The 19,869-nt window shown below is 49.3% G+C and overlaps 1 protein-coding gene across 1 annotated transcript in view; it reads left to right on the plus strand.

Annotated features, from left to right (window-relative positions):
• LOC112221479 (alpha-1,3-mannosyl-glycoprotein 4-beta-N-acetylglucosaminyltransferase C) overlaps positions 1 to 19,869 on the plus strand; it is a 41,565-nt gene that overhangs the window by 8,278 nt on the left and 13,418 nt on the right. Inside the window, exons 2-3 of the mRNA XM_042304338.1 lie at positions 11,654 to 11,754; positions 14,282 to 14,402. Of these exons, the coding sequence (XP_042160272.1) occupies positions 11,659 to 11,754; positions 14,282 to 14,402 (217 nt within the window). The 5' untranslated portion in view covers positions 11,654 to 11,658. The remainder of the gene's footprint in view (positions 1 to 11,653; positions 11,755 to 14,281; positions 14,403 to 19,869) is intronic.

Raw genomic sequence — 19,869 nt, forward strand, 5'->3', positions numbered from 1 at the left:
GGGTTAACTGCCTTGTTCAGAGGAACAGTGGGTTAACTGCCTTGTTCAGAGGAACAGTGGGTTAACTGCCTTGTTCAGGGGAACAGTGGGTTAACTGCCTTGTTCAGAGGAACAGTGGGTTAACTGCCTTGTTCAGAGGAACAGTGGGTTAACTGCCTTGTTCAGGGAACAGTGGGTTAACTGCCTTGTTCAGGGAACAGTGGGTTAACTGTCTTGTTCAGGGAACAGTGGGTTAACTGTCTTGTTCAGAGGAACAGTGAGTTAACTGCCTCGTTCAGGGAACAGTGGGTTAACTGCCTTGTTCAGGGGCAGAACGACAGTGTACCTTGTCAGCTCGGTTATTCAAACTTGCAACCTTCGGTTACTAGCCACTAGCCACTAGCCACTAACCACTAGCCACTAACCACTAACCACTAGCCACTGGCCACTAACCACTAACCACTAGCCACTGGGCTACCCTGACCACTAACCACTAACCACTAGCCACTGGGCTACCCTGACCACTAACCACTAACCACTAACCACTGGGCTACCCTAACCACTAGCCACTGGGCTACCCTGACCACTAACCACTAGCCACTGGGCTACCCTGACCACTAACCACTAGCCACTGGGCTACCCTGACCACTAACCACTAGCCACTGGGATACCCTGACCACTAACCACTAACCACTAGCCACTGGGCTACCCTGACCACTAACCACTAGCCACTGGGCTACCCTGACCACTAACCACTAGCCACTAGCCACTGGGCTACCCTGACCACTAACCACTAACCACTAGCCACTGGGCTACCCTGACCACTAACCAGTAACCACTGGGCTACCCTGACCACTAACCACTGGGCTACCCTGACCACTAACCACTAACCACTGGGCTACCCTGACCACTAACCACTAGCCACTGGGCTACCCTGACCACTAACCACTAACCACTAGCAACTGGGCTACCCTGACCACTAACCACTAACCACTAACCACTGGGCTACCCTAACCACTAGCCACTGGGCTACCCTGACCACTAACCACTAGCCACTGGGCTACCCTGACCACTAACCACTAACCACTAGCCACTGGGCTACCCTGACCACTAACCACTAACCACTAGCCACTGGGCTACCCTGACCACTAACCACTAACCACTAACCTCTGGGCTACCCTGACCACTAACCACTGGGCTACCCTGACCACTAACCACTAACCACTGGGCTACCCTGACCACTAACCACTAACCACTGGGCTACCCTGACCACTAACCACTAACCACTGGGCTACCCTGACCACTAACCACTAACCACTGGGCTACCCTGACCACTAACCACTAACCACTGGGCTACCCTGACCACTAACCACTAGCCACTGGGCTACCCTGACCACTAACCACTAGCCACTGGGCTACCCTGACCACTAACCACTAACCACTAGCCACTGGGCTACCCTGACCACTAACCACTAACCACTAGCCACTGGGCTACCCTGACCACTAACCACTAACCACTAACCACTGGGCTACCCTGACCACTAACCACTAGCCACTGGGCTACCCTGACCACTAACCACTAGCCACTGGGCTACCCTGACCACTAACCACTGGGCTACCCTGACCACTAACCACTAACCACTGGGCTACCCTGACCACTAACCACTAGCCACTGGGCTACCCTGACCACTAACCACTAGCCACTGGGCTACCCTGACCACTAACCACTAACCACTAGCCACTGGGCTACCCTGACCACTAACCACTAACCACTAGCCACTGGGCTACCCTGACCACTAACCACTAACCACTAACCACTGGGCTACCCTGACCACTAACCACTAGCCACTGGGCTACCCTGACCACTAACCACTAGCCACTGGGCTACCCTGACCACTAACCACTAACCACTAGCCACTGGGCTACCCTGACCACTAACCACTAACCACTAGCCACTGGGCTACCCTGACCACTAACCACTAACCACTAACCACTGGGCTACCCTGACCACTAACCACTAACCACTGGGCTACCCTGACCACTAACCACTAACCACTGGGCTACCCTGACCACTAACCACTAACCACTGGGCTACCCTGACCACTAACCACTAACCACTGGGCTACCCTGACCACTAACCACTAGCCACTGGGCTACCCTGACCACTAACCACTAGCCACTGGGCTACCCTGACCACTAACCACTAACCACTAGCCACTGGGCTACCCTGACCACTAACCACTAACCACTAGCCACTGGGCTACCCTGACCACTAACCACTAACCACTGGGCTACCCTGACCACTAACCACTAGCCACTGGGCTACCCTGACCACTAACCACTAGCCACTGGGCTACCCTGACCACTAACCACTAACCACTAGCCACTGGGCTACCCTGACCACTAACCACTAACCACTGGGCTACCCTGACCACTAACCACTAGCCACTGGGCTACCCTGACAACTAGCCACTGGGCTACCCTGACAACTAGCCACTGGGCTACCCTGACAACTAGCCACTGGGCTACCCTGACAACTAGCCACTGGGCTACCCTGACAACTAGCCACTGGGCTACCCTGACAACTAGCCACTGGGCTACCCTGACAACTAGCCACTGGGCTACCCTGACAACTAGCCACTGGGGTACCTGACCACTAACCACTGGGCTACCCTGACAACAGCCACTGGGCTACCCTGACAACTAGCCACTGGGCTACCCTGACAACTAGCCACTGGGCTACCCTGACAACTAGCCACTGGGCTACCCTGACAACTAGCCACTGGGCTACCCTGACCACTAGCCACTGGGCTACCCTGACAACTAGCCACTGGGCTACCCTGACAACTAGCCACTGGGCTACCCTGACCACTAGCCACTGGGCTACCCTGACAACTAGCCACTGGGCTACCCTGACAACTAGCCACTGGGCTACCCTGACCACTAACCACTAGCCACTGGGCTACCCTGACCACTAACCACTAGCCACTGGGCTACCCTGACCACTAACCACTAGCCACTGGGCTACCCTGACCACTAGCCACTGGGCTACCCTGACCACTAACCACTAGCCACTGGGCTACCCTGACCACTAGCCACTGGGCTACCCTGACCACTAACCACTAGCCACTGGGCTACCCTGACCACTAGCCACTGGGCTACCCTGACCACTAGCCACTGGGCTACCCTGACCACTAGCCACTGGGCTACCCTGACCACTAGCCACTGGGCTACCCTGACCACTAGCCACTGGGCTACCCTGACCACTAGCCACTGGGCTACCCTGACAACTAGCCACTGGGCTACCCTGACCACTAACCACTAGCCACTGGGCTACCCTGACCACTAACCACTAGCCACTGGGCTACCCTGACAACTAGCCACTAGCCACTGGGCTACCCTGACCACTAACCACTAGCCACTGGGCTACCCTGACCACTAACCACTAGCCACTGGGCTACCCTGACCACTAACCACTAGCCACTGGGCTACCCTGACCACTAGCCACTGGGCTACCCTGCCAACTAGCCACTGGGCTACCCTGACCACTAACCACTAGCCACTGGGCTACCCTGACCACTAACCACTAGCCACTGGGCTACCCTGACCACTAGCCACTGGGCTACCCTGCCAACTAGCCACTGGGCTACCCTGACCACTAACCACTAGCCACTGGGCTACCCTGACCACTAGCCACTGGGCTACCCTGACCACTAACCACTGGGCTACCCTGACCACTAACCACTGGGCTACCCTGACCACTAACCACTGGGCTACCCTGACCACTAGCCACTGGGCTACCCTGACCACTAGCCACTGGGCTACCCTGACCACTAGCCACTGGGCTACCCTGACCACTAACCACTGGGCTACCCTGACCACTAGCCACTGGGCTACCCTGACCACTAACCACTAGCCACTGGGCTACCCTGACCACTAACCACTGGGCTACCCTGACCACTAGCCACTGGGCTACCCTGACCACTAACCACTGGGCTACCCTGACCACTAGCCACTGGGCTACCCTGACCACTAGCCACTGGGCTACCCTGACCACTAGCCACTGGGCTACCCTGACCACTAGCCACTGGGCTACCCTGACCACTAGCCACTGGGCTACCCTGACCACTAGCCACTGGGCTACCCTGACCACTAGCCACTGGGCTACCCTGACCACTAGCCACTGGGCTACCCCTGACCACTAGCCACTTGGCTACCCTGACCACTAGCCACTGGGCTACCCTGACCACTAACCACTAGCCACTGGGCTACCCTGACCACTAGCCACTGGGCTACCCTGACCACTAACCACTAGCCACTGGGCTACCCTGACCACTAGCCACTGGGCTACCCTGACCACTAGCCACTGGGCTACCCTGACCACTAGCCACTGGGCTACCCTGACCACTAGCCACTGGGCTACCCTGACCACTAGCCACTGGGCTACCCTGACCACTAGCCACTGGGCTACCCTGACAACTAGCCACTGGGCTACCCTGACCACTAACCACTAGCCACTGGGCTACCCTGACCACTAACCACTAGCCACTGGGCTACCCTGACAACTAGCCACTAGCCACTGGGCTACCCTGACCACTAACCACTAGCCACTGGGCTACCCTGACCACTAACCACTAGCCACTGGGCTACCCTGACCACTAACCACTAGCCACTGGGCTACCCTGACCACTAGCCACTGGGCTACCCTGCCAACTAGCCACTGGGCTACCCTGACCACTAACCACTAGCCACTGGGCTACCCTGACCACTAACCACTAGCCACTGGGCTACCCTGACCACTAGCCACTGGGCTACCCTGCCAACTAGCCACTGGGCTACCCTGACCACTAACCACTAGCCACTGGGCTACCCTGACCACTAACCACTAGCCACTGGGCTACCCTGACCACTAGCCACTGGGCTACCCTGACCACTAACCACTGGGCTACCCTGACCACTAGCCACTGGGCTACCCTGACCACTAACCACTGGGCTACCCTGACCACTAGCCACTGGGCTACCCTGACCACTAGCCACTGGGCTACCCTGACCACTAGCCACTGGGCTACCCTGACCACTAGCCACTGGGCTACCCTGACCACTAGCCACTGGGCTACCCTGACCACTAGCCACTGGGCTACCCTGACCACTAGCCACTGGGCTACCCTGACCACTAGCCACTGGGCTACCCTGACCACTAGCCACTGGGCTACCCTGACCACTAGCCACTGGGCTACCCTGACCACTAGCCACTGGGCTACCCTGACCACTAACCACTGGGCTACCCTGACAACTAGCCACTGGGCTACCCTGACCACTAACCACTAGCCACTGGGCTACCCTGACCACTAGCCACTGGGCTACCCTGACCACTAACCACTAGCCACTGGGCTACCCTGACCACTAACCACTAGCCACTGGGCTACCCTGACCACTAACCACTAACCACTGGGCTACCCTGACCACTAGCCACTGGGCTACCCTGACCACTAGCCACTGGGCTACCCTGACCACTAGCCACTGGGCTACCCTGACCACTAGCCACTGGGCTACCCTGACCACTAGCCACTGGGCTACCCTGACCACTAGCCACTGGGCTACCCTGACCACTAGCCACTGGGCTACCCTGACCACTAGCCACTGGGCTACCCTGACCACTAGCCACTGGGCTACCCTGACCACTAGCCACTGGGCTACCCTGACCACTAACCACTAGCCACTGGGCTACCCTGACCACTAACCACTAGCCACTGGGCTACCCTGACCACTAGCCACTGGGCTACCCTGACCACTAACCACTGGGCTACCCTGACCACTAACCACTGGGCTACCCTGACCACTAACCACTGGGCTACCCTGACCACTAGCCACTGGGCTACCCTGACCACTAGCCACTGGGCTACCCTGACCACTAGCCACTGGGCTACCCTGACCACTAACCACTGGGCTACCCTGACCACTAGCCACTGGGCTACCCTGACCACTAACCACTAGCCACTGGGCTACCCTGACCACTAACCACTGGGCTACCCTGACCACTAGCCACTGGGCTACCCTGACCACTAACCACTGGGCTACCCTGACCACTAGCCACTGGGCTACCCTGACCACTAGCCACTGGGCTACCCTGACCACTAGCCACTGGGCTACCCTGACCACTAGCCACTGGGCTACCCTGACCACTAGCCACTGGGCTACCCTGACCACTAGCCACTGGGCTACCTTGACCACTAGCCACTGGGCTACCCTGACCACTAGCCACTGGGCTACCCTGACCACTAGCCACTGGGCTACCCTGACCACTAGCCACTGGGCTACCCTGACCACTAGCCACTGGGCTACCCTGACCACTAACCACTGGGCTACCCTGACAACTAGCCACTGGGCTACCCTGACCACTAACCACTAGCCACTGGGCTACCCTGACCACTAGCCACTGGGCTACCCTGACCACTAACCACTAGCCACTGGGCTACCCTGACCACTAACCACTAGCCACTGGGCTACCCTGACCACTAACCACTAACCACTGGGCTACCCTGACCACTAACCACTGGGCTACCCTGACCACTAGCCACTGGGCTACCCTGACCACTAGCCACTGGGCTACCCTGACCACTAGCCACTGGGCTACCCTGACCACTAGCCACTGGGCTACCCTGACCACTAGCCACTGGGCTACCCTGACCACTAGCCACTGGGCTACCCTGACCACTAGCCACTGGGCTACCCTGACCACTAGCCACTGGGCTACCCTGACCACTAGCCACTGGGCTACCCTGACCACTAGCCACTGGGCTACCCTGACCACTAACCACTGGGCTACCCTGACCACTAGCCACTGGGCTACCCTGACCACTAGCCACTGGGCTACCCTGACCACTAGCCACTGGGCTACCCTGACCACTAGCCACTGGGCTACCCTGACCACCCTGCCGCATGTTGAAATGCTGTCAGTTTGTTTCCTGTGAAATATCATTGTATCTGGTTAAACACCATTTTTCCGGAAGTTTACGAAGGGTTGGTAACAAATCAAATCAAAATCTAATTTTATTTGTCACATACACATGGTTAGCAGATGTTAATGCGAGTGTAGCGAAATGCTTGTGCTTCTAGTTCCGACAATGCAGTAATAACGAACAAGTAATCTAACTAACAATTCCAAAACTACTGTCTTATACACACAAGTGTAGGGGGATAAAGAATATGTACATAAAGATATATGAATGAGTGATGGTACAGAGCAGCATAGGCAAGATACAGTAGATGATATCGAGTACAGTATATACATATGAGATGAGTATGTAAACAAAGTGGCATAGTTAAAGTGGCTAGTGATACATGTATTACATAAGGATGCAGTAGATGATATAGAGTACAGTATATACATATACATATGAGATGAATAATGTAGGGTATGTAAACATTATATTAAGTAGCATTGTTTAAAGTGGCTAGTGATATATGTATTACATAAAGGTGCAGTAGATGATATAGAGTACAGTATATACATATACATATGAGATGAATAATGTAGGGTATGTAAACATTATATTAGGTAGCATTGTTTAAAGTGGCTAGTGATATATTTTACATCAATTCCCATTATTAAACAGGCTGATTGGTCGGCTATTTGAGCCAGTAAAGGGGGCTTTATTATTCTTAGGTAGAGGAATGACTTTAGCTTCCCTCCAGGCCTGAGAGCACACACTCTCTACTAGGCTTAGAATGAAGATGATTATTATTAGAAATAGTGGATATTTGGAGACAAAAAAACCCCCGACCTAGTGAGAAATACATGGAGGAGACTTAATCAAGCTAGTCATCTTGACTACATTCTTGTCTCTTTTTCTCTTGCATCAAAAGTTAAAAAGGTTTTAATAGGAGACAGAATGCGATCGCATCATCATCATCTAATTGGCCTTCACATAACTCTCATAGAATTTCCACGTGGATGGGGAAAGATTTGTCCTGGGTCCTCAGATCCTCAAAAAGTTCTACAGCTGCACCATCGAGAGCATAACTGCCTGGTATGGCAACTGCTCGTCCTCCGACCGCAAGGCACTACAGAGGGTAGTGCATACGGCCCAGTACATCACCGGGGCCAAGCATCCTGCTATCCTTGACCTCTATACCAGGCTGTGTCAGAGGGAGGCCCTAAAAATTGTCAGACTCCAGCCACCCTAGTCATAGACTGTTCTCTCTGCTACCACACGGCAAGCGGTACCGGAGCGCCAAGTCTAGTTCCTAGAAGCTCCTAAATAGCTTCTTCCCCCAACCATAAGACTCCTGAACAGCTCATCAAGAGGCTTTTAAAAGAGGCCTTTAAACAGCTTCTACCCCCAACCATGAGACTCCTGAACAGCTCATCAAATGGCTGCCCAGACTTTGTGCATTGCCCCCCTCCTCTTTTACACTGCTGCTACTCTCTGTTATTATATATGCATAGTCACTTTAATAACCCTATCTACATGTACAGTTCATGTCGGAAGTTTACATACACTTAGATTGGAGTCATTGAAACTCGTTTTTCAACCCCTCCACAAATTTATTGTTAACAAACTATAGTTTTGTCAAGTCTGTTAGGACATCTACTTTGTGCATGACACAAGGAAGTTTTCCAACAACTGTTTACAGACAGATTATTCACTGTATCACAATTCCAGTGGGTCAGAAGTTTACATACACTAAGTTGACTGTGCCTTTAAACAGCTTGGAAAATTCCAGACAATGATGTCATGGCTTTAGAAGTTTCTGATAATAATTTACATAATTTGAGTCAATTGGAGGTGTACCTGTGGATGTATTTCAAGGTTTACCTTCAAACTCAGTGCCTCTTTGCTTGACATCATGGGAAAATCAATGTCAATAGTCCGGTGGCGGTTTTTATGACTTGTTCAGTAGTCTAATGGCTTTGGAGTAGAAGCTGTTGAGGAGCCTTTTGGTCCTAGACTTGGTGCTCCGGTACAGCTTGCTGTGCGGTAGCAGAGAAAAACAGTCAATAACTTGGCTACTGGAGTCTCTGACAATTTTATGGGCTACTCACTCACTTATGGTTCTGCTTACTCCTGATGATTCGTTTTTCAAATCATATGAGCAAAAAATATTTATCTTTATCTGGGACGCTAAACCAGACAAAAGGAAAGTGTGCCTATCTGAATAATGAACATGAACTGAGTGGGTTGAGATTATTAAATATAAAAACACTAAACCTCTCTCTGAAGCTTCACTCATTCAACAGTTTCATTTGAACCCTAAATGGTTCTCAAGTAGATTAATAAGAAAAGCTCATCCATTGTTTAAAAATGGCCTTTTTGCCATGTCTCATTTTCATTTTCAAAGTATCTCTGTTTTTCAAACAAGCATTGCAGAGCTGGATACAATTTTATTTTCATCCCCCTGAAAAGATGGAACAAATATTATGGCTTTTTGAAAAGGGTATTTGGTTTTTAAATGATATTGTAAAGTGGAATGGTAGAGTTATGTCCTTCATGGAGTTATCAGAATTGTTTGGGAAGGTCTGCTCAATCCAAGAGTACAACCAATTGATTACAGCATTACCACAAAACTGGAGGAGGCAGGTGGCAGCGGGAGGAGGTAGGGAACTGCCTGTCTGCCTCTCTACTGCCTGTCTGTCTCTCTACTTCCTGTCTGTCTCTCTACTTCCTGTCTGTCTCTCTACTGCCTGTCCGTCTCTCTACTGCCTGTCCGTCTCTCTACTGCCTGTTCTTCTCTCTACTTCCTGTCTGTCTCTCTACTGCCTGTCCGTCTCTCTAATGCCTGTCCGTCTCTCTACTGCCTGTTCTTCTCTCTACTTCCTGTCTGTCTCTCTACTGCCTGTCCGTCTCTCTACTTCCTGTTCTTCTCTCTACTACCTGTCCGTCTCTCTACTTCCTGTCTGTCTCTCTACTGCCTGTCTGTCTCTCTACGGCCTGTCCGTCTCTCTACGGCCTGTCCGTCTCTCTACTTCCTGTCCGTCTCTCTACTTCCTGTCCGTCTCTCTACTGCCTGTCCGTCTCTCTACTGCCTGTCCGTCTCTCTACTACCTGTCCGTCTCTCTACTTCCTGTCCGTCTCTCTACTTCCTGTCCGTCTCTCTACTACCTGTCCGTCTCTCTACTTCCTGTCCGTCTCTACTTCCTGTCCGTCTCTCTACTTCCTGTCCGTCTCTCTACTGCCTGTCCGTCTCTCTACTTCCTGTCCGTCTCTCTACTACCTGTCCGTCTCTCTACTGCCTGTCCGTCTCTCTACTGCCTGTCCGTCTCTCTACTGCCTGTCCGTCTCTCTACTACCTGTTCTTCTCTCTACTTCCTGTCTGTCTCTCTACTGCCTGTCCGTCTCTACTGCCTGTCCGTCTCTCTACTACCTGTCCGTCTCTCTACTTCCTGTCTGTCTCTCTACTGCCTGTCAGTCTCTCTACTTCCTGTTCTTCTCTCTACTACCTGTCCGTCTCTCTACTTCCTGTCTGTCTCTCTACTGCCTGTCCGTCTCTCTACTGCCTGTCCGTCTCTCTACTACCTGTTCTTCTCTCTACTTCCTGTCCGTCTCTCTACTTCCTGTCCGTCTCTCTACTTCCTGTCCGTCTCTCTACTGCCTGTCTGTCTCTCTACTTCCTGTCCGTCTCTCTACTGCCTGTTCTTCTCTCTACTTCCTGTCCGTCTCTGTACTGCCTGTCCGTCTCTCTACTGCCTGTCCGTCTCTCTACTGCCTGTCCGTCTCTCTACTGCCTGTCCGTCTCTCTACTGCCTGTCCGTCTCTCTACTTCCTGTCCGTCTCTCTACTTCCTGTCCGTCTCTCTACTGCCTGTCCGTCTCTCTACTTCCTGTCCGTCTCTCTCTACTGCCTGTCCGTCTCTCTACTTCCTGTCTGTCTCTCTACTGCCTGTCCGTCTCTCTACTACCTGTTCTTCTCTCTACTTCCTGTCTGTCTCTCTACTGCCTGTCCGTCTCTCTACTTCCTGTTCTTCTCTCTACTACCTGTCTGTCTCTCTACTTCCTGTCTGTCTCTCTACTGCCTGTCCGTCTCTCTACTGCCTGTCCGTCTCTCTACTACCTGTTCTTCTCTCTACTTCCTGTCCGTCTCTCTACTTCCTGTCCGTCTCTCTACTTCCTGTCCGTCTCTCTACTGCCTGTCCGTCTCTCTACTTCCTGTCCGTCTCTCTACTGCCTGTCCGTCTCTCTACTGCCTGTCCGTCTCTCTACTTCCTGTCCGTCTCTCTACTGCCTGTCCGTCTCTCTACTACCTGTTCTTCTCTCTACTGCCTGTCTGTCTCTCTACTTCCTGTCCGTCTCTCTACTGCCTGTCTGTCTCTCTACTGCCTGTCCGTCTCTCTTCTGCCTGTCTGTCTCTCTACTGCCTGTCCGTCTCTCTACTGCCTGTCCGTCTCTCTACTGCCTGTCCGTCTCTCTACTGCCTGTCCGTCTCTCTACTGCCTGTCCGTCTCTCTACTGCCTGTCCGTCTCTACTGCCTGCCTTTCATCTCTACTGCCTGTCTCTTTTCTACCTGTCTCTTTTCTACCTGTCTCTCTACTGCCTGTCCGTCTCTCTACTGCCTGTCTGTCTCTCTACTGCCTGTCTCTTTTCTACCTGTCTCTTTTCTACCTGTCTCCTGTCTCACTTTTACCTGTCTGTAAACACCTACTGAATAATTTCCTGATGTGCTGACTGTGTGTTAGGGGCGATGCGGTGGACCTATAAGAAGAGCGTTACCATGGGAGCAGTCTTCCTCCTCCTCTCCATCCTTTACTTCAGTCTCCCTCTGGACCTCAGGAGCACCGTGGGTACACACACACAATCACATGTTGGCAGTGGCAGACATTTGCAAAGACACATTGAGGGTCAGGTTGAAATGGATTGAATCAGTGTGTGTGTGTGTGTGTGTGTGTGTGTGTGTGTGTGTGTGTGTGTGTGTGTGTGTGTGTGTGTGTGTGTTCAGACTAAGGCTGGGTGATAATAATACTGTAAATAAACTGTTTGTATAGCACAGTTAAAACAAGAACCTTAACTCAAGGTTATGTATATCCACTACCTATCAAAAGTTTGGGGTTACTTAGAAATGTGCTTGTTTTTTAACAACAATAGTACCAGCCATGTTGAGCCTGTAGTCGAACCCACAAATGCTGCTGCTCCAGATCCTCAACTAGTCTAAAGGCCAGTTTTATTGCTTCTTTAATCAGAACGACAGTTTTCAGCTGTGCTAACATAATTGCAAAATGATCTAATGATCAGTTGGCCTTTTAAAATGATAAACTTGGATTAGCTAACACAACGTGCCATTGGAACACAGGAGTGATGGTTGCTGATAATGGGCCTCTGTACTCCTATGTACTGTAGATATTCCATTAAAAATCAGCCGTTTCCAGCTACAATAGTCATTTACAACATTAACAATGTCTACACTGTATTTCTGATCAATTTGATGTTATTTTAAATGGTCAAAAAATGTGCTTTTCATTCCAAAAACATGGACATTTTTAAGTGACCCGAAACTTTTGTACGGTTGTGTATAATAATTAAACACGTTTATGGCTGACTAACTGATGGGCTCCAAGCCAAGCTGTTATCTACTGGGAAACCAGGCTGACTAACTGATGGGCTCCAAGCCAAGCTGTTATCTACTGGGAAACCAGGCTGACTAACTGATGGGCTCCAAGCCAAGCTGTTATCTACTGGGAAACCAGGCTGACTAACTGATGGGCTCCAAGCCAAGCTGTTATCTACTGGGAAACCAGGCTGACTAACTGATGGGCTCCAAGCCAAGCTGTTATCTACTGGGAAACCAGGCTGACTAACTGATGGGCTCCAAGCCAAGCTGTTATCTACTGGGAAACCAGGCTGACTAACTGATGGGCTCCAAGCCAAGCTGTTATCTACTGGGAAACCAGGCTGACTAACTGATGGGCTCCAAGCCAAGCTGTTATCTACTGGGAAACCAGGCTGACTAACTGATGGGCTCCAAGCCAAGCTGTTATCTACTGGGAAACCAGGCTGACTAACTGATGGGCTCCAAGCCAAGCTGTTATCTACTGGGAAACCAGGCTGACTAACTGATGGGCTCCAAGCCAAGCTGTTATCTACTGGGAAACCAGGCTGACTAACTGATGGGCTCCAAGCCAAGCTGTTATCTACTGGGAAACCAGGCTGACTAACTGATGGGCTCCAAGCCAAGCTGTTATCTACTGGGAAACCAGGCTGACTAACTGATGGGCTCCAAGCCAAGCTGTTATCTACTGGGAAACCAGGCTGACTAACTGATGGGCTCCAAGCCAAGCTGTTATCTACTGGGAAACCAGGCTGACTAACTGATGGGCTCCAAGCCAAGCTGTTATCTACTGGGAAACCAGGCTGACTAACTGATGGGCTCCAAGCCAAGCTGTTATCTACTGGGAAACCAGGCTGACTAACTGATGGGCTCCAAGCCAAGCTGTTATCTACTGGGAAACCAGGCTGACTAACTGATGGGCTCCAAGCCAAGCTGTTATCTACTGGGAAACCAGGCTGACTAACTGATGGGCTCCAAGCCAAGCTGTTATCTACTGGGAAACCAGGCTGACTAACTGATGGGCTCCAAGCCAAGCTGTTATCTACTGGGAAACCAGGCTGACTAACTGATGGGCTCCAAGCCAAGCTGTTATCTACTGGGAAACCAGGCTGACTAACTGATGGGCTCCAAGCCAAGCTGTTATCTACTGGGAAACCAGGCTGACTAACTGATGGGCTCCAAGCCAAGCTGTTATCTACTGGGAAACCAGGCTGACTAACTGATGGGCTCCAAGCCAAGCTGTTATCTACTGGGAAACCAGGCTGACTAACTGATGGGCTCCAAGCCAAGCTGTTATCTACTGGGAAACCAGGCTGACTAACTGATGGGCTCCAAGCCAAGCTGTTATCTACTGGGAAACCAGGCTGACTAACTGATGGGCTCCAAGCCAAGCTGTTATCTACTGGGAAACCAGGCTGACTAACTGATGGGCTCCAAGCCAAGCTGTTATCTACTGGGAAACCAGGCTGACTAACTGATGGGCTCCAAGCCAAGCTGTTATCTACTGGGAAACCAGGCTGACTAACTGATGGGCTCCAAGCCAAGCTGTTATCTACTGGGAAACCAGGCTGACTAACTGATGGGCTCCAAGCCAAGCTGTTATCTACTGGGAAACCAGGCTGAACGCTGCTGAACCTGACTGCCCTGCATGGTCTCCATCCACTACAGAAAATCATTGTGTTGCTGTTCTTGCTGCTCCGTGCATTATGACTCTTTCACATTAACTCATAAACTCGTCGGTGCGTGTGTGTGTGTGTTTCAGTGGGTGGAGGAGTGGCAGGTCCAGACCTTCTCCAGCGATGCATCGTGGATAGACAAGGGAGGCTACCTCCCACTGAACGTCTCTTATCAACTACTGGCAGGAACACCTCCCACTGAACAGAGTAACACACACACACACCTCCCACTGAACAGAGTAACAGACACACACACCTCCCACTGAACAGAGTAACACCACACAACACCTCCCACTGAACAGAGTTATCTACAAACACACACCTCCCACTGTTATCTAGGGAAACACAGGCACACACACCTCCCACTGAACAGAGTAACAGGCACAACACCTCCCACTGAACAGGGAAACCACACACACACACCTCCTACTGAACAGAGTAAACACACACAACACCTCCCACTGAACAGAGTAAACACACACCTCCCACTGAACAGAGTAACACCAGGCACAACTGATGGGCTCCCACTGAACAGAGTAACACCACACACACCTCCCACTGAACAGAGTAACACACACACAACACCTCCCACTGAACAGAGGAACACACACACACACCTCCCACTGAACAGAGTAAACACACACACACACACCTCCCACTGAACAGAGTAACACACACACACACCTACTGAACAGAGTAACACACACACACACCTACTGAACAGAGGAACACACACACACCTACTGTGACTAACTGGGGCTCAGAGTAACACACACACACACACCTACTGAACAGAGTAACACACACACACACCTACTGAACAGAGGAACACACACCTCCCACTGAACAGAGTAACACCACACCTCCCACTGAACAGAGTAACACACACACACACCTACTGAACAGAGGAACACACACACACACTACTGAACAGAGGAACACACACCTCCTACTGAACAGAGTAAACACACACCTCCCACTGAACAGAGTAAACACACACACACCTCCTACTGAACAGAGGAACACACACCTCCTACTGAACAGAGGAGCACACACCTACTGAACAGAGGAACACACACACCTCCTACTGAACAGAGGAACACACACACCTCCTACTGAACAGAGGAACACACACACACACCTCCCACTGAACAGAGGAACACACACACACACCTCCCACTGAACAGAGTAAACACACACACACCTCCTACTGAACAGAGGAACACACACACCTCCTACTGAACAGAGGAGCACACACACACACCTACTGAACAGAGGAACACACACACACCTCCTACTGAACAGAGGAACACACACGATCATCTCCTTTGTCTTGGTCACGTTGAGGGAGAGGTTGTTGTCCTGATACCACATAGCCAGGTCTCTGACCTCCTCCCTGTAGGCTGTCTCATCGTTTACAGTAATCAGGCTTAACACTGTTGTGTCATCAGCAAACTTAATGATGGTGTTGGAGTCGTGCCTGGCCATGCAGTCATGAGTGAACAGGGAGTAAAGGAGGGGACTGTGCATGCACCCCTGAGGGGCTCCAGTGTTGAGGATCAGCGTGGCAGACGTGTTGTTACCAACCCTTACCACCTGGGGGCGGCCAGTCAGGAAGTCCAGGATCCAGTTGCAGAGGGAGGTGTTAAGTCCCAGGGTCCTTAGCTTAGTGATAAGCTTTGAGGGCACTATGGTGTTGAACGCTGAGCTGTAGTCAATGAGCATTCTCACATAGGTGTTCATTTTGTCCAGGTGGGAAAGGGCAGTGTGGAGTGTGATTGAGATTGCGTCATCTATGGATCTGTTGGGTTGGTATGTGAATTGGAGTGGGTCTAGGGTGTCCGGTAGGATGCTGTTGATGTGAGCCATGACCAGCCTTTCAAAGCACTTCATGGCTACAGATGTGAGTGCTACGGGCCGGTAATCATTTAGGCAGGTTACCTTCGCTTCCTTGGGCACAGGGACTATGGTGGTCTGCTTGAAATATGTCGGTATTACAGACTCAGTCAGGGAGGGTTTGAAAATGTCAGTGAAGACACTTGACAGTTGCAAATGCTTTGAGAAACATCACTGACCCACCACCATATTTCACCGTGGGTATGAGGTGCCTCTCCTTGTTGCATCTCTGTTTCACCGTGGGTATGAGGTGCCTCTCCTTGTTGCATCTCTGTTTCACCGTGGGTATGAGGTGCCTCTCCTTGTATGCATCTCTGTTTCACCGTGGGTATGAGGTGCCTCTCCTTGTATGCATCTCTGTTTCACCGTGGGTATGAGGTGCCTCTCCTTGTTGCATCTCTGTTTCACCGTGGGTATGAGGTGCCTCTCCTTGTATGCATCAGTGTTTCACTGTGGGTATGAGGTGCCTCTCCTTGTATCTCTGTTTCACCGTGGGTATGAGGTGCCTCTCCTTGTATGCATCTCTGTTTCACCGTGGGTATGAGGTGCCTCTCCTTGTATGCATCTCTGTTTCACCGTGGGTATGAGGTGCCTCTCCTTGTATGCATCTCTGTTTCACCGTGGGTATGAGGTGCCTCTCCTTGTATGCATCTCAGCAATTCTTTCCCACTGATTCTTGGGGATTTTGTTGCTTCTCTCACCATCCTCCTCCCTATCTTGGGGGGCAAAATGCCTTTCAGTCCTCTACCCGTGAGGTTTTCAACTGTTCTATATCTTTAGAATGTTTTAATAATTGCCCTGACAGGGCTCAGTGGTATATTCAATCGTTTGTGGATCTTGTTGTAGCCATGACCAGATTTATGAAGGTCTACCACCATCTGTCTCTTTTCAACTGCCAGTTCCTTTCTTCATGGTGTTGGATGACAAAGGGATATTGCATGCCTCTACCCTAGTGAAACAGGAAGTAGTAGTTAAAACTTAGATCAACTTAAATAAGTGGAATGTAGTTCCTGGTTTAATTTTGGTAGATGTTATTTACAATAATCTTTAAGGGTGCCATTAATTGTGAAACCTTGATTTGGAGGACATTGATTTTTAATTGAAATTAAATCAAGCAATTATTTTGGTTGGTTCCATTGAAACATTAATAAAGTACAGTATTTCTTACATGTTGGTATTTTGAATTTATCTCTATAATTATAATGTTTTTATATTTGTTTAAAGTATTGTTTGTGCATTGCCAGTCAGGGGTGGCAGTAATTTTGGAGTCCACTGTACCCTATAGTACATATCAATGCCTACATATCAATGCATACACACACACTATCTAGGTCAAATAGGGGAGAGGCGTTGTGCCGTGAGGTGTTGCTTTATCTGTTTTTTGAAACCAGGTTTGCTGTTTATTTGATCAATATGAGATGGAACAGTTCCATGCAATAAGGGCTCTGTATAATACTGTACACTTTCTTGAATTTGTTCTGGATTTGGGGACTGTGAAAAGACCCCTGGTGGCATGTCTGGTGGGATAAATGTGTGTCCGAGCTGTGTGTAAGTTGACTATACAAACAATTTAGGATTTTCAACACATTAATGCTTCTTTATAAAAAGAAGTGATGCAGTCAGTCTCTCCTCAACTCTGAGCCTGGCATGTATAGTATTTCTATCAGCCCTCTGATTTATGTACAACAACAACAAAACAAAATAGCACAGTTGGTTAGGAGCAGAACGGCCCTCTGGTCTCTAATTGTTTACATTTTTTTACATTATGTCTCAGGTTCTGCTGTGGTGCAGCTTTTCCTCTACAGGGTTTGAAATTTGGGAAAATGACACTCTCTAATTGTTTTATATTTTTTATATTTTGTCAGGAAATGCAGCTCCGTCTCAGGTTCTGCTGTGGTGCAGTGGTTGCACAGCCTTTCCTCTACAGGGAGCCAGGTTTCCCTGTGTCTACCCTCCTCAATGGCAAGGCTGTGCTCACTGAGCCTGTACTTTGTCAAGGTTTTTCTAAGGTGTTGATCAGTAACCATGGTCAAATAGTTAACCACGGTGTGCTGTCGATTTAGGGCCAGATAGCGCTGCATTTTGCCTTGTGCTTGTGTTTCCCAATAGGTAATGCGGTTTTGTTTTGACTGTGTTGTAATTTGGTTTATTCTGATTAATTGGATGGTCTGGTCGTGAGGCTTCAGTGTGTTAGTAGAACAGGTTTGTGAGCCTCAGGATCAGCTGAATTAGGGGATTATTGTCTTTGCTCAGCCCTTGGCATTGCAGGGTTTGGTAATTATATGAGAGGGGGTCATTGTATTGTTTCCAAAACTGAATTGCTATTTTATTTTATTTTAATAGTCGATACTGGCCTAATTCTGCCCTGCATGCATTGTTTGTAGTTTTCCTCTGGACATGTAGGAGAATCTTACAGAACTCTGCATGCAGGGTTTCAATGGGGTGTTTGTCCCATTTGATGAAATCTTGTTTTGCAAGTGGACCCCACACCTCACTGCCATAAAGTGCAATTGGTTCAGTGACATATTCAATTAGTTTTAACCAAATGTTAATAGGCATTTCAATTTGAATGTATTTTTAATGGCGTAGAATTCCCTGTGTGCTTTCTCTCTCAGTTCATTCACTTCCTCATTAAGGTGTCCAGTTGAGCTTATTATTAAACCTCAGTAATTGTAGTGTGTGCAGTACTCTATATATTTAAACCTCAGTAATTATAGTGTGTGCAGTACTCTATATATTTAAACCTCAGTAATTGTAGTGTGTGCAGTACTCTATATATTTAAACCTCAGTAATTGTAGTGTGTACAGTACTCTATATACTTAAACCTCAGTAATTATAGTGTGTGCAGTACTCTATATATTTAAACCTCAGTAATTATAGTGTCTACAGTACTCTATATATTTAAACCTCAGTAATTATAGTGTCTACAGTACTCTATATATTTAAACCTCAGTAATTATAGTGTCTACAGTACTCTATATATTTAAACCTCAGTAATTATAGTGTCTACAGTACTCTATATATTTAAACCTCAGTAATTGTAGTGTGTACAGTACTCTATATATTTAAACCTCAGTAATTATAGTGTCTACAGTACTCTATATATTTAAACCTCAGTAATTATAGTGTCTACAGTACTCTATATATTTAAACCTCAGTAATTGTAGTGTGTACAGTACTCTATATATTTAAACCTCAGTAATTATAGTGTGTACAGTACTCTATATATTTAAACCTCAGTAATTATAGTGTGTGCAGTACTCTATATACTTAAACCTCAGTAATTATAGTGTGTGCAGTACTCTATATATTTAAACCTCAGTAATTATAGTGTGTGCAGTACTCTATATATTTAAACCTCAGTAATTATAGTGTCTACAGTACTCTATATATTTAAACCTCAGTAATTATAGTGTGTGCAGTACTCTATATATTTAAACCTAGATAATTGTAGTGTCTACAGTACTCTATGTATTTAAACCTAGGTAATTGTAGTGTGTGCAGTACTCTATATATTTTGTACCATTTGAGAACTAATTCCCTGAGATATGGATATTCTTTGGAAATTCATTTTTTAAATATGTTTAGGGTTTACTGCCAGGGCCCAGGTCTGGCAGTACTGCTCGAGCAGGTCCAGGCTCTGCTGTAGGCCATGTACTGTGGGTGTTTACTGCCAGGGCCCAGGTCTGGCAGTACTGCTCTAGCAGGTCCAGGCTCTGCTGTAGGCCATCTATTGTAGGTGTTTACTGCCAGGGCCCAGGTCTGACAGTACTGCTC

Source organism: Oncorhynchus tshawytscha, linkage group LG22, assembly GCF_018296145.1.
Source record: "Oncorhynchus tshawytscha isolate Ot180627B linkage group LG22, Otsh_v2.0, whole genome shotgun sequence".
NCBI lineage: Eukaryota > Metazoa > Chordata > Actinopteri > Salmoniformes > Salmonidae > Oncorhynchus > Oncorhynchus tshawytscha.